At 43.2% G+C, this 15883-nt stretch overlaps 1 protein-coding gene across 1 annotated transcript; it reads right to left on the reverse strand.

The window, feature by feature from the left end:
- Positions 1-14328: 14328 nt before the first annotated feature.
- Positions 14329-15660, reverse strand: LOC145418682 (uncharacterized). Its single transcript, XM_080287022.1, has one exon. It carries the CDS (start codon positions 15658-15660, stop codon positions 14329-14331), a length of 1332 nt encoding a protein of 443 aa, XP_080143148.1.
- Between the last annotated feature and the right edge of the window lie 223 nt (positions 15661-15883).

Genomic DNA, 15883 nt, shown 5'->3' on the forward strand with positions numbered 1-15883 from the left:
TCCGCGAGTACGGACATGTGGTCTCAGTGGGTTCCTTAATTGGCGCCTTAAATAGTAGCCTAAACCACAAACACAGGACAAGACCACAATAAGTAGAAGACCAACGCCAGGACCAAAATAGGAAGGAGAAAGGTATGAAGGAAGATAGGACAGTACATAAGGCTCTAAATCAGTCCTTTTCAGGTGGGAGAGGAAGGTAAGCTCCTTTAATACATGAGACAGCCTGTTCTCATTCAAGGAAGTAACACTGAATGAAGGTAAAAAGGGTCGTAACTGGGATGAGAAGTTCACTGACAAAGCTAGATGATGCTTGCTAGGCAGAACTGCTATCTCTTTACTGTGTAACTCACAAAAATCAGGTGCAACATAATACCCCTTTACTATAAGGAATTGATTCTGCGAGGCACAAGTCACAGTTACGTCCTCTGTCTCAGGAAAGTAAAAGTACTGTTTCGCATGAATATGAGCATGGAAAACTGACTTCAACTGAATGGGTTGGAAGGTGCAACGTTGCAGAGCAGAGGAAGTATTTGTGTCCAACAAGGCCCTTTTACACTCCTCTACCTTTAATGGTACGAAGACAAAATGGAAAGCAGGACATACATGGAGATCAAGAAATGAGGCCTTACACTTCTCAAATTCATCCACAGTCGTTTCTGCTACATATTTCTTGTCATCTGAGACAACTAGCACCTCTGGACCCTCTTCAATAACAACAAGTGTATTATTAGCAGTAGCAAAAGGGAAGGAAATGAACCGCCATGCCTGGTATGTTACAGCATTCCTCATAGGTACCAATATCAGGATGCCTTCATGGGTCAACTGGGCCTCTAACAATGGGTAATAATATTCCAGTTGACTCAGATCAAAGAGTGGCATAAGTCCATGCTTCTACATTGCTATATCAAGTGCATTTGTTAGTATATTAGTAGGCAGCAATAAAGCATTAACCCTGTTCAAACTTGCATCGATTAAGCCGTCCACCATATTGGCTGCATGCTTCTCCAAAGCAGTGGTTGACTCGTCGAGAGCATGTAAGTACTCAGCGAATAACACCAAGTTAGCTAGGGTTGGTAGGTTAATTTGGATGTTGTTCACAAGCTCTACTAGATGGTTGGTAGTCCTAATTATCTCGTTAGCTTTGTTAGTGAACTCATCTAACTGTTTATACACATGCATGATTAATCTATTATTGGCTTTAGCTGCCAGTGTCAAGTCATGCATCTGTCTACCCAATTGCACTAATCCTTATCTAATGCCGTGCCAAAGAGTTGTTGAGACAGGATTCCTAGAAAATCCACAAGTCCTCTCTTAGTACGTGCATGGACATGCTTGGAAAGATCAGAGTGTATGTTAGGTAAAGCAACATGCAAGTTAGTGAGCCTGTCGGTGAGCCTGTCTATATGCCTAGTCTGAAGCTCAACAATTCCATGCAAGGTTCGTTCCAAAGCTTCAGTGTCAGAGTTCGTCAATCGTGGGTTTCAATTAAACATCTTTCCCACTTCCAACAGTTGCTGTCTGAGATTCGACAAGCCCTTGGAGACCTCCTTGACAATATCTGGCATTTGGAGATAGCCTTCCATTGGATAGTAGACGTATACTGCATCTTCCACTACCACGACTTCTCCAAGTGGGCTCTTCAGTGCTCCTGGCATTAACGCAGTCGTGTCCGTGTCCGACGTCTTTCCATAGGTCCACCCCAAGCAACGCACGAGGAGTATGAGCCACAGCCACATTTTTTTCTGCAAGAGAAGATACTCCCTTAATCACTCTTGTTGTGGAATCGTAGCTTGCTGCGATACTCTTGGTTAGGGACAGGTACGGACGATGACATAGACTGCGACGAAGACAGAGGGGACAACACTTCAGATGCAGGGTTAGTTAGGCCTAGCTCTTGGCTTACTAGTTTGATCCTATCAGCATGTACTACCTCCTGAGTTCCATTAGCTTCATCCTTTATTCTATAAGTATTTCCACGTACCGTACTCGTTCCACAATGGTATATGGTCCGCGGAACTTAGGTCTGAGCTTGGAAATTCTCTCAGGGTTGTGGATCATGACCTTCTGGCCTGCCTGTAATGTCTTTTCTTGACTACCTTTGTGTTGTTTCGCCATCATCTCCGCTCTTGAGGCTTTTAATCTTTTCCGTACTTCACTGTGTATACGTTGGAATTTCAACAACTGTACCTTTGCGTAGTCTTCTTCGTTGTATACTGGAGTAGGAGGTCCAGCCAACAAATCGTAGGGTAACACTTTCTCTTCTCCATAAAGGATATAATGAGGAGACTTCCCAGTTGATGAATTTTCTGAGGAGTTGATGGTCGCCGCTACATGTGATAACCAGTCTTCCCAGTTATCCTCTTGATTTGAGGTTATTACTGGTCTCAAGACTTCCAGTATCTTCCTGTTTGTCCTCTCCACCAGGCCATTGCTCTTAGGACTGTAAGGCGTTACAAAAACTTGCTTTACTCCATACATACGACAGATTTCTTGTAACACCTGGTTACGAAATTCACTGCCATTATCACTGAGCAATACCTAGGGTGTAGAGTATGGACAAATCACTGAAGTCACAAAAGCGTGCGCCACCTCCTCTGAAGTTTTCGTCTGTAAAGGTGCTAAAACAGTGAATCGTGAGAAATGGTCCACTGCCACCAGTACATAACTTCAACCTTGACAACTTCTCGGCAACGCTAAGAGATCAATGGAGACTGTATCCCAGGGTTTTTCCGGTAGAGGATACTCTAAGATGGGAGTCGGAAGTCCCGTCGTTCCTCGTATTTCCACACATTTGACACATTGACTGACGTGGGCTTCTATGTCCTTCCTCATGGTCGGCCAATAGTATTTCTTTCTCGCCTCACATATGCATCTATCGCGACCGGGATGACCCGCTTGAGGTACGTCATGAACTAACTGTAGCACGGCTTGCTGTAAGGTAGCAGGAACAACCAACTGATATGCAGTGTCCTTCCCTGGGGGTTGCTTACACAAAAGACCCTGTTGAAGATGGAAGTGAGTCATTGGTACTGGGAGTTCAGGTAGACAAGTCTCGTCGCCAGACTCCAAGGCATAGATGAGTTGAGACCACATTGCATCATTACGTTGTTCCGCTTTTACCGTGTCTGAGGAATACTCAGCAAGAGCAACATCCTCGGCTATGGTAACAGCAATGTTTCTACTCAACGCGTCGGCTACGACATTTTGATGGCCTGGTAAATATCTGACCTCTGGATCAAACTCCATTATCTTGCCAAACCAACGTGCAACCTTACCGTGCAAGTTTTTTCCTTTATACAAGTCGCATATGGGTGCATGGTCAGTTAAAACAATTATCCGGTAGCCAAAGATAATATCCCGGAAATGTCCTAACGCCCACACGACTGCTAATGTCTCCAAATGTGTCGTCGAATAGTTCTTCTCTGGGGGTCTTAGTTTACCTTGCTCATCCTTCTGCTGTAACACCGCTCCCAGACCCAGACCTGAGGCGTCCATGCACAGATAGAAAGGTTCAGTATAATCAGGAAACGCTAATACGGGTGCTTCTGACATGGCTTGTTTGAGCTCGTTGAAGCTTTTCTCTTCCGAGGGTCCCCATTTCCATGCAGCATCCTTCTTAAGTAGCGTCGTTAAAGGTGATGCTATGATGGCATACCTGTGGACAAAACTCCTATAAAAGCCAGTGAGGCCTAGGAATGATCTTATCTGATCCTTGTTCTGTGGTGTAGGAAAATTTAACATTGGCCTTACCTTGTCCAGCACAGTCTTGATGCCATTACCATCAACTAGGTGTCCTAAAAATCTAATACTGGATTTCAGAAATTCACACTTAGACAGCTTAATTGTCAGACCTGCGGATCTCAAGGTTTCCATCACTCGTTTTAACTTGTTAAAATGACTGTTAACATTGTTACTCACGATGATTAGGTCATCTTGATACGCTAAGACGTCTTGCCCTAACATCTCGCCAAACAATTGGTTTGTCATCCACTGAAATGTTAAAGGAGCATTACTCAGTCCAAAAGGCATCCGGAGAAATTCAAAGTGCCCACAGTGAGTGCTAAAAGCAGTAATGCGACGCGACTCTTCGGTCAGCTCCACCTGCCAATACCCTGACGCTAGATCCAGACAAATAAACACAGCAGTTCCATTACCTAATGATTGAAGTAAGTCTCGCAGATGCGGAATCGGGTGACGATCCGGTACTAGTACCTTGTTCGCTTGCCGAAAACCCACAACAGGTCTCACACCACCGTCCGTCTTAGGCACCAGAAAGAGTAGTTCGAGGAGGAAGGCTGGATAACTTCATCACGAAGCATCCTTTCAACTTCCTCATCCACTGCTTCCCTTTGGCTGTGCGGTAGACGGTATGTGGGCACATAAACTGGATTTGTACCAGGGCACAAACCAATATGATGCTTCACCCTATCCGTCCTACCCAGCGCTTCTCCTGGAAGTGCTACTACGTCGGAAAATTCTCTAAGGAGGGCTAGGAGTCGTGTTTTATGGTCTACATTATCCGTGACCTTCACATATTGCTCCAGCTGTTTTTCCTTAGCCAGACGTACGGGTTCCGACTGAGTCGTTGCTTGAGATGTAACTACAGGAGAGATCACCGGCACGTTGTCGACTTCCTTTATGGGGGCACCATAGCACATCAAGTCGCCTATATAACAACCATCTCTGAGCTTAACTGCACCACCACTCATATTTGCAATGAAGAGGGGCGTCTTCTGGTCTTGGCCAACGCTAGTCAGAGTCGATTCCAGCGACAATGACTTATGTTTTACAGTCTCAGTTAAACATGCTACATCAGTTCCCACCGACACGTCAGGTACTCGGACAGGAATTTTACAGACGGTTTGACTGGGTAAGTGGTGATTACCACTCACTATAGCCCTGACTTTCTTCCAGCACATGCCCTCTGCTTCGTGTGCATCCGGGGACTCCCTTGACGCTTCACTTGTCAGGGTCACAACTGGTTGGACGGCTCCTGATTGGATGCCAGTTCCAGTTCGTGTCGCTGAGGGATTAAGGCCTACAAACTCTTTCCCATTAAAAGAAATGGAATGTCTTTGAGGGTGTATTACTATATCATACTCCTCCATGGTTTCAAAGCCTAACAGCCCATCAGCTGGTAGAGGAAAATCCTCAACCACATAAAACGTAGCATGTAACACAGGAGATCGTTTATCTGCCCTCAATGTCAATGGCACCTGGCTTACAATCTTCATTCTACTCCCTGTCACACCTGTCAACATTACATCAGGTGCTGATAATGTCCAGTTTGTTAGAGACATTTCACTTTTAAGTCTTTCCAAAGCTTTACTAGAAATAATGTTTGTACATGACCCTGTATCTACGATCAGGGACACTTGACCTTTCCCTATGATCCAAGGAATAGATAATAAGTCCACCTTAGTAATAGCTGCCACACACGCATCGGTGGATTGTACTATTTTAATTACTTTTGCATGCGGCCCTGAGCTTCCCCCGAACTAGCTGGGTTCCCAAGTTTCTTCCTCTTTTCAATGACAAAGGGGCAACAGTCCTTTTCATGAGGACAATGCCCATGTATGACACACCATCTTTTCACCTTTGGCTTAACAGCCTTGGTCCTTTGCTGTGGAGAACTAGTAGCTGTATCTCTCCAGCCCGAAGTTTGCAAGGCTTTGCTAGCTTCTGCATAGCATATGCCTGCCTTCGCCAAAGCCTGACTTTCAGTACAGTTAGGATGCTGCTGTGCTATATCAGTAGCCAGATTAGTGGGTATCATATTAGTCTGCCACAAAGGAGGAGGGTTAGTCTGACTTTGCACGCCCATATTGTTAGTCATGCCCCAGGTATTTGGACAAGGGCCCTGGGTTTGCATGCCAATATTAGTATTCATGCCCCATTGATTAGGATTCTGGGTTCGCATGCCAATACCATCTGTGTTTATACCCCATGCATTTGAATATGGAACAGAAAATAAATTCTGTCCAAAACCTTGTGGTGTACTGGTAACATCTGAAGTAAAAACAGGTATGTGAGTGGTTGTAATACTATCACTAATGACTGGATTTTGCATATCCTGAGTGACCAAAGGTACTGTTGTTGTCTCAACTTCCACAGTCTCCTCACTAGGATTACCCTCATTAGCAAGACTAGTGGCCATTTTGGATCTCACTGATTGCTCTGGGACAGTTGAATAAGTATGACCAGAACGCAAATGCAAAATGTTCAAGTCCTCATCCTGTCCTTCAGAAATATCCTCATCACCTTGATCCTCAATATGTCCTTCACTCATTTAATATATCTGAGCACTTTTATTTGATGTTTCAACCCACTCATAAAATGCTGAGTCTAGTGGGGCTGGCTGATCTCTATTTCCCTAATCCTACGTCCCCACTTTTCACTGCATCCATCTAACCCTGTCAGTAATATTCCCCTCCCAGTTACAGGAAGATAAACTGACATAAAAAAGGATAGTTACGGTAAGTGACAGAGAACGGGACACATATAAAATACACAGAAAGTATATTTATTTCAAGGGAATTCTGAGAAACCTTTATTTCCACACATTAACTAACTAACGTGTGTTGATTCAAGTGTATGTGTGTGTGTGGATTACTAATGCATGGACACTACCTAGATATGAAAGTCCAGGATGATGTTCCACATTCCACGTTCCACACTCCACCAGACTCCTCCAACCATACACGGCAGCCCGCTCGCTGTGGGAGTTAGCAAGCGACTGGTTCACCCTGCACCACGCCAGGCCCGCCGCTCTCGCTCCCCCTCGGTCTCCGTCGGCTCGCCTCGGCCGTCCGCGCCTCTGGAGTTGCTAGAAGTCGCTAGTTGACCCACTCCTCACCGCACTGACTTGAACTCTCCTTATCTCAGCTCTCACACACGAGAGCGAGATTCTTGCCAGTTTGCGCTTGAAGATGGAGATATCTCGCACACCACAGGGCAAGATAACTGCCAGTTTGTGCTTAAGATAGGAATCTCGCACTGGCAGAATAATGGGAGGAATTAATATTCACCACTCCAGTTTATCTGCTCCACTTAACTCACTGGTAATTAGTCCCCATACAACAGTTGAGTAAGATTTTCTGTTTCACCTTCAGGAACGAGCGATTGCAAGGGTTACTAGTTCACAGCATAAATCCCTTTAGCACTTGTATCGTATCCCACCGCTGCCACCAATTTTATGTATCGGTACACGGCTAGCACTAAATATCGTGCCTCCGCTAGCACCAATAAAATGTATCGTCGCACTGCTGGCCACCAATTTAATGTAGCCGTTATGGAGTAGCAGTTGACTATATATTATGTGTTCTGCTGTTTTAGTATAACTAGACCACCGTGTTGGATCGACGACACTGTCTGTAGTACACGTCAGCTACTCGCCGTCACTGCCCGACACTTCCCACCAAAGGTCCTCTGCCATTAGAAGGTGGAAGCTGGTCTGTTATTAAGTGGTAGCGTAAGGTGACAGAAATGAGCAGATTAAATCTCTCTTTATTGGGTACAGAATAATATAACTGTGACCCGAGAGATATATAAGAGCGATACCACCTCTCTTGATAACTATAAAACGGCTTCTGATGCTGTACGCTCACCGAGCCGACTAGGGCGTGGTGCTGAGGTCAGCTAAAAGTGAGGTGCCAAGCATTTACATATACTCTGGGCTTATGCAAAAAGTAGAGATAAATGACAACTCTACTAGCACATTATACACCTCTTTAAAATGGCATAAGTACATTCACATATACCAACATAATAAATGGTTCCCCAGGACTTTACACTTACGCACTATTCAGATATCTTTTCACTTCTCCTAACCTTCATTTTATAATTGAAACAGGGTGGCACTTATGGTCTGCCATCCACCTTCTTTCTATACCACAGCTAACAGCGAAATGATATTTGGTTGTTCATCATTCACACTTCATTACACACTGTTAATTATGACTTAACAGCTTTAAAAATTATTATGTAAAATGTGTGATATTACAACTTCATATGGAAAAAGATGTTGACACCAGAACAACCGTCCATCACCATTGCTTAACTAATCCTGCTGCCACAAAACAATTTTCATCTTAGTAAAAAAGCTTCTCGTCCTAAAGGGGCTACACTCCATCTCCACTACCCTCTTCAGTAATATTTCGTTTTTACGCCTGGTGGGCTAGTGGGTTACTGTGCCTGAGATGGGGGTTGGTACTAATTACAAGGCATTCAGGGAAGAGCGACTGGTCACTTGGGTCCAATATAGGGGCTCTGTAGCCTAGCCCCGGTCCCCTACGCTCCAGGCTGACAGAATGATATATAGATAGATAAAGATCGATAAACATAAAACAGATAAATACATTACTAGACAGACAGACAGACAGACAGGTTGAGGTAGACACAGACACGCAGACCAACAGACAGACAGACAGACACACACACACACACACACACACACACACACACACACACACACACACACACACACAGAAAATTAACGAGACCGATTTTGCTTCTCCATTATTCAAAAGGATTTAGAGAAGATCACCATTTTTCCTGATCTCTCCCTTTTTCCTCCCTCCCTCCCTCCTCTCCATCCCTGCTCCTCTCCTCTTCCCCCTCCCTCCCTTCCCTCCACTATCATCCCCTTTCCTCCTTCCCCTTACCTCCTCTGCCTCTCACATCTGCATTGCGTGTATTCCTTCCTCTCCCCTCCCTCTACCCATACCTTCCCCCATTCCTCCATCCCTAACTCCCTCAACCCCCTCCCCACACCCCTCTTATTTGATCTCTGAATCCACCTTTCTCCATCTACCCCACCTCCTCCCCTTCCCCCTCCTTCTCTTCCTCTTCCCGCTCCCCCTCCTCCCCTTCCCCTCCTCCCCTTCCCCTCCCCACTCCTTCATGGCCGGGTATTCACTGCCAAATCGCCTTATAAATGACTATGGTCGTACCATTCTAAAGTGGCGGTTTAGGTGGGGCACGAACCCCTGTACAGTGGTGCCACGTTTTCCGTACTCGCGATGCCCCTCTCCCTCTCTCTCTCTCTCTCTCTCTCTCTCTCTCTCCTGGGGGGATGTGCATCACCCTAGGGAATTTTGTTTCTTTTGTGTCTTATAAACTTGTGCTTTCATTTCTTTATTTTGTTTTTTATTATATTATTGTTTAACATATGACGCCAGATGACCTCGGTGTTACGGCGCCTTTTCATTGAATCATTCTCGCCCTCCTTCCTTCCTTTCCTTCATCTTTCCCTCAGCTTGACAATGCACTCAACACTGCCCCTTGCCTGCCTTCTCTCTCTCTCTCTCTCTCTCTCTCTCTCTCTGTCCTGGGGGAGATGTGCTTCACCCTTGGGAATTTTGTTTCTTTTATGAGTGACTTATAAACTTGTGCTTTCATTTCTTTATTTTGTTTTTATTATATCTAATTATGTTTAAAAATATTATTGTTTTACATATGGCGCCAGATGACCTCGTTGTTGTGGCGCCATGATTTGTTTTCATTCAATCACTCTCTCCCTCCTTCCCTCCCTCCCTTCCTTCATCTCTCGCTAAGCTGCACTCAACACTGCCCCTGGTCTGCCTTCACCCCCCCTCTCTCTCTCTCTCTCTCTCTCTCTCTCTCTCTCTCTCTCTCTCTCTCTCTCTCTCTCTCTCTCTCGTCTGTGGTATTTTAGGATACATTTTGGTTATTTTCTTTTACATTATAATGTACATATTGTAAATTTGACTTTATTTCCACACCACCCAGGAGGTTAAAGTCTTGCCGCGTTTTTTTTAAGAGTTGTCCCCAAACAGGCCTATTCCTCTATCCCTCACAGATGACCAGGTCGGACTGGGTGTGTGAGTGTTGCCGCTCACGAGGGTTTAATGCATATATTTTTTTTACTAAGAAACTGGCATATTTTTGCTTATATTCCTGCACATTATCTTATAATCATAATTGTGACATTATTACCCACCCCAGAAATACGGTAACAGCCAATAAAAGTGACTACTTTTTTTTAAGCAACTGTAAAATAATTATGCCACGTTTCTGTATTGCCGTATAAAAATTTTACGCATAATCAGTTTACTGTTCTTTCATATATTATAATACACACGTTACCATTATACTCTTATGTGTTTATCTTATTGTGATGCCTATTACATATATCAGAGCCGTTCACATAGCGGGTATGGAACACGTGGTAACACTGTACAGAGGTTTGTGCCCCACCCAAACCACCACTTAAGATTGGTACCACCATAGTTCAATTCTCCCGCCAAAAGTGTTCTCTCTCTCTCTCTCTCTCTCTCTCTCTCTCTCTGAACAGGTAAGCTGTTGGAAGCCTATATGTTTTCTTTATGCTCTGCCTTCCCGTCTGTTTTTATAATTTATCTACAGTATCTGTTACCTACTTCCTATTACCTTTTTGCTTTTCTATTTACCTACTTAATACCTACTTCCTATTGTCTATTGACCTATTTATCTATTACCTACATCCTGTGACCTATCTATAATCTGCTTACCTACATCTATTAGGCTACAGACTTCTTTTTCTTTGTCTATTTTCTTTACCAATTTACCCACTACCTACAACCTATTACCTACTATTAACCTGATTATCCATTAGCTATTTCCCCAATACTTATTTATCTATTATTAGCAGGGGTACCCGGCGTTGCCCTGGTAAATCTCTATGATCATGCATATCATTTCCAAATGGACCTATTGCTACCATGGACTTTTCCACCACTCACCCACCCACTAACCCCGCCCTGGCAACCACACCAATCCGTCCACCCATCCGACCCTTTGTAGTTGATATTGTAATGATGTGGTTGTAAAGGTTATTATACAAACTCTACGGAAATTGGCTGCCTTGTTTCCACCACGCTGACGATTATCTCTAGTTAGTTCAAATCTTGTCCACTTTAGCGACTGCAATGTACACATTAAAATTAGCTGTAAAAAGCTGCACCTGTCAGTGCTGTTTATATGGTTTAATATGCATCCCCCACGATTTCCACTGAAGACAGACAGAGACAAACATTCCTTTATATACACAAATCTATTCCCCAACATCTTCACTTCCCCACGCAAAGTAATTTCCCCTCCTCTCTCATTCTCCCAGGAAGCTGTTGTTAAGCCCTCACTTTTTTTTTTTTTACACGTATTTACTACTGATAAGTTACTATAGTTTAGAAGGGCTTTTAAAGACAAGGACTTGAGAGACAGAAATGCTGTAGTGTTATTTATTTTACCTGTCTGTTCTCCTCCTCCTTCCTTTCGTCCCTCCTTTCTTTAGCTGATTCTTCCTTCTTCCTTCCTTCTTTACATTTTCTTCCTTCTTTCTTTATATCTTTCCTTTCCTCTTTACATCTTTCCTTCCTTACTCTTTCTTTCCTTTATCTAGTTCTTCCTCCTTCCATCCTTACTCCATCGTTTATCTAATGGCTTCTTCCTTTATCTAATTCTTCCTCCTTGCTTCTTTCCTTCCTTCCTTCTTGTTATCTTTCTTCCTCTCTTCAAGTTCCTTTTCCTAAGCGATTTATTTTGGACACTATTCCATACAACTTTCGTAATTTTTAACACCGACAATGACTCCATAAAACCATACCATCCAACCATAAACCATGACTTAAATAAGCCACTTAAGAACAGGTGTTACGTATACATCACAAAAGGCGAGAATGTAGGCCACGATGCTAATCTATCTATCTATTGCCAAACGCCTTAATCCCGCAAGGGGTAGCCACAAACAAATCGCCTCCACGTCGCCTTGTCCCTCGTCATTTCACTTCCCATCCCCCCATGTCACCCCCCTCTTTCAAATACCTCTACACTCCATTCCTCCATCTCATCCTCGGCCTCCCCCTCCCTCTCCCCCTTCCACCACGGTGCCATGAAGGAGTTTAATTTCTGGATAAGCATAAAGAAAAACTGAACGAAAAATTATCAGACTAATGAACGAAGTAGAAGAGAGGAAAAACTAGGAAAAGGAAAAAAAAAGACACACACACACACACACACACACACACACACACACCGTAACTTCCTGCCATAATATCACACAAAACAAAACTTAATTGGACAAGTAAATCCCCCAACATTTCAATTAATATCCGCCGATGAAAGATGTTTGTTGTTTTGTTGGCTTTTGTTGGTTTTACTTTTTGTTTTTGTGTTTTTTTGGTTTTGTTATTTTTGTTGCTGCTTTTGTTGTTGTTTTTTGTTTTTTTATCTTTGTTGTTTTTATTTTTCTTGTTTTTGTTGGTTTTGTTTCTGTTGTTGCTGTTGTTTTTGTTAGTTTTGTTTTTATTTTTGCTGTTGTTTTCGTTGTTTCTGTTCTTTTTGTTGTTGCTTTTGTTGTTTTTGTTGTTTGTTTTTGTTTTTAGTATTTTTCTTTTTATTTCTGTTTTTATGTTTCTGGTATTGTTTTTGTTGTTTTAGCTGTTGTTGTTGTGTTGCTGAGGGTAACTTTCCCTAACAATTAGGTGTGGTTTGGGGGGAGGTGTGAAGGGAAACATTTTTATTTTTATTTTTTCCTGGTACAGCAAGATGATTTTTGTTCAAGGCCTTAGGGGTAGGCCTTTTGTGTGTGTGTGTGTGTGTGTGTGTGTGTCACGTGGGGATGTGAGTTTATATATTAAATTGCTTTAAATGTTGCTTAATAGAGACAATGAATTGACTTGTGAAAATCAAGAGGTAAGTTTACTTTATGCCGGCTTACTTCGCCGATTCTCTAAGGACGAGAATTTATAAACTTTCTCAACGGTACACAGCAGAGACGAATTACTCACGAGTGCTGTTTGTAGTACTGTTAGCCTCTCGAGAAAGTGACTCCACCCCTGACAATCAATAACTAATGCTAATAATAATAAACAGGTTCTTGCCAGTGCATTAACTCCTGGCTGGCACAACGGATTTAAGCTTGATACAAAAGACCTGGCCTGAGTACCAGTTATGAATAATGCAAAGCATTTGTGCAAACTAGGAGCGGCAACTAAAGTAAGTTTAATGTGGAGAAATAAAACGTGAGTTTAACTACATTAAGCTCAAGAAAAAGAACTGTAAATTTATTAATTACAATGAAATAAATTTACGTTACATGAGTCTCAAAATGAATTCAAAATAACAAGAATACACTCACTCGCTCATTCAAAAGCTAAACACTTAAACCTAGGAAAACGAAAAGAAATACTGGTCAGTGGAGGGGAGGTAAGCGGAATGAACTGGGCGCCGGTGCAGGACAGATGCTGCAATACGCTAAACCCTCTTCACCGATTCACCGTCTAGGTGGAGATTTCAGGAACTCGCTGTACAATGGCGGCGCTGCTCCACACTGGGCACAACAGTCTTACACTCGTGACGATCCAAGCCTGACTAACTTCAAGTTATGAAAGAGGGCGAGGGATGGCCGTGTGAACTTGAACGGTCAGCGGAGAGAAAGTGAGTGATATACGCTCACAATAAATCACTCAGTGAAGGCACTAACTTCGTGCATACGAATGATCACTTGTGAAACAGCGGGAAATGTTCTGAAAACTGTCCCAATCGAGTGAATACAAGGACGGTTGAACTGAGTGATGAGCAGTTGGAATTCCACTAGAATTCTTAGTTCTCCCAATGATGTAAAATGTCACTAATTTGTAAATATGCTCGCGCGAATTCAAAACCAAATTTTTTGTCAGATAAAATTTTCGGTATACATACATAAATCCTAACTCAGTCACACAAGATTCACACTGTGGTGTGTGTACTACCCTGCTACAGGAGAAAATCACAGTCGACCGTGAGTGTGAAAACCTCATATTTACGTTAACAGAAGCAAGCTTGAGGAAAAAACTCCGTGACGACAGTGAAAAATCCTGTACTCAGGTCAAACTGAGCAAAAAGTTAGCTACATTTACATTATAGTGGCCACAGCGAGAAATGAACACCAGGGTGTGGTCAGGGGCTTGACCGGGATTCCCCCAGTCTTGCCACGTCTCCACATGTCACCAGCCCGCTCTCCATCCTCGCCCCTTACTCGCACTCTCTCTCTCTCTCTCTGAAAAATAGTGTACTTCCGAATTTTTTCTCTCTCTGAAAAGTAGGTAGGTAGGTAGGTAGGAAGGTAGGTAGGTAAGTTGGTAGGTAGGGAAGTAGGTAGATAGATAGATAGATAGATAGATAGAGGTAGCAACACACACACACTTCCGTATTTTTTTTCTCTCTCTCTCTGAAAAGTAGTATATTTCCGAAATTATTTTGGCTTTTTTTCCACACCACCATTGAGGTAAAAGTCTAGGCACGTTTTTTTTATAGAGGTTTCCCCATGAGGCATAATCCTCTCTCTGATATTTAGTCCGAAAATTCATCGGAGAATTCATCGGAGCTTTCTGAAATGTGTATGATGAATGAATCCACATACATTTCAATTGCTCTGTCTTTCTTCGTGTCGTGTTCCTGAAGTTCTTCGGCATGTCTGACTGCTTGTTTCCAGTTTTCTGGAGTGACAGCACTTATGGCTTCTGTAACCAGAGGTTTGAGGTCAACCTTTTTAAAGCTGTTCCTTTTCGCTATGTAGCACTTCACTTGAGCCCAGATCAGCTCTATGGGATTATATTGGCAGTGGTACGGTGGTAATCTCACGACGCGATGGCCTGCTTCTATAGCAATTGTATCTGTCACATATCTTTTCGTGTCCGTACGGTAAGTCTTTGTCAGCTCATATAACTCAGCTTTTGACAAAGCATCACTGACTGCAACTCCCTTTTGCATCAGCCAGTTCTTGATGTCAGCTTTTCTCCATGAAGATGTAGGCAATTTCTCCACTTGTCTGCTATGGTACGATGCATTATCCATCACAATGACTGAGTTTGGTGGAATGTTGGGTAGCAGCTGCATACGGAACCATTCTTCAAAAACTGTAGCATTCATCTGATGGTGGTAATCACCATCATTTTTTGCTTGAAACACCAGCTCACCATTATTGATGAAACCGTCTGCTGTTCCAGCATGGAGAATAATCAGTCGTGCTCCTTTTCCTGTGGGCGGCTTAACTCCTGTTGCTCCTTGAGATGAAGTATCAGTCCAGCACTTTCCAACTGTGTAGTTTTGGTTCACCCAAGTTTCATCAAGGTAAACAAAGGTGTGGCCGGATTGTTTAAGCTGCCGCATTTCTCTTAAAAATCTTGACCAAGCTGCAGCGACATCAGTTCTTTCCATAAGGAATCTTCGGCCATCAACCTTTGCAAATCTGAATCCTGTTTTGAGCAGGACCTTGCGAAGGGAAGTTTCGCTACCACAGTAGCCGATTTTTTCACTGAGCTCTTCTTTTATTTTGTACACAGTTGGAATTTCTTTCCTCTCATAAAACCCCAAGACAGTTCTTCTCAATACACACTTGTCAAAGTCATCAAAACCTGTAACAGGTTCAGCACGAATCTTCTTCTTTGGTGAGGTGAACGTGGGTTTCTGTGGTGCAGCTTGAGATGAAGAACAAATTCTTCTGAATGTTGATTCGCTTGTCTTGGTGGCCATAGCTGTGCGTGCAACTGCTTTTGAGAGTGGCATTAAAGGTGCTCCATTTTCCTTTTCTTCTAAGAAGAACCTGCTTACGTTGTAGATAACAGCCTTAGCTTGGCTGTGAAGGTGGCCATATGGCGAGCTTGAAACAGGAGAACGATCCATAGCGAGACTGTACTTGTCTGAGGGCAGGTCAGTTCTGGCGAGTGTATAATTATAGGTCAGGCGGAGGTATCGGTAAGGCCGCACTCCCCCGCTCATATGCCACATTTAGGAGGGGGGGGAACCTTTATACAGAAAACTCTCCTTGATTTTTACCTCAGTGGTGGTGTGGAACAAAAGTCATAATAATTTCATAATTAGTTTCGGAAATGCACCAGTTTATATA

The sequence above is a fragment of the Coenobita brevimanus genome, chromosome 116 (genome assembly GCF_032717465.1).
Source record: "Coenobita brevimanus isolate Jiangsu-jjx chromosome 116, ASM3271746v2, whole genome shotgun sequence".
NCBI classification, from domain to species: Eukaryota; Metazoa; Arthropoda; class Malacostraca; order Decapoda; family Coenobitidae; genus Coenobita; species Coenobita brevimanus.

Excerpts from the sequence above, each read along its gene's own strand:
- LOC145418682 (XM_080287022.1), bottom strand. The coding sequence starts at position 15,660 with ATGGATCGTTCTCCTGTTTCAAGCTCGCCATATGGCCACCTTCACAGC.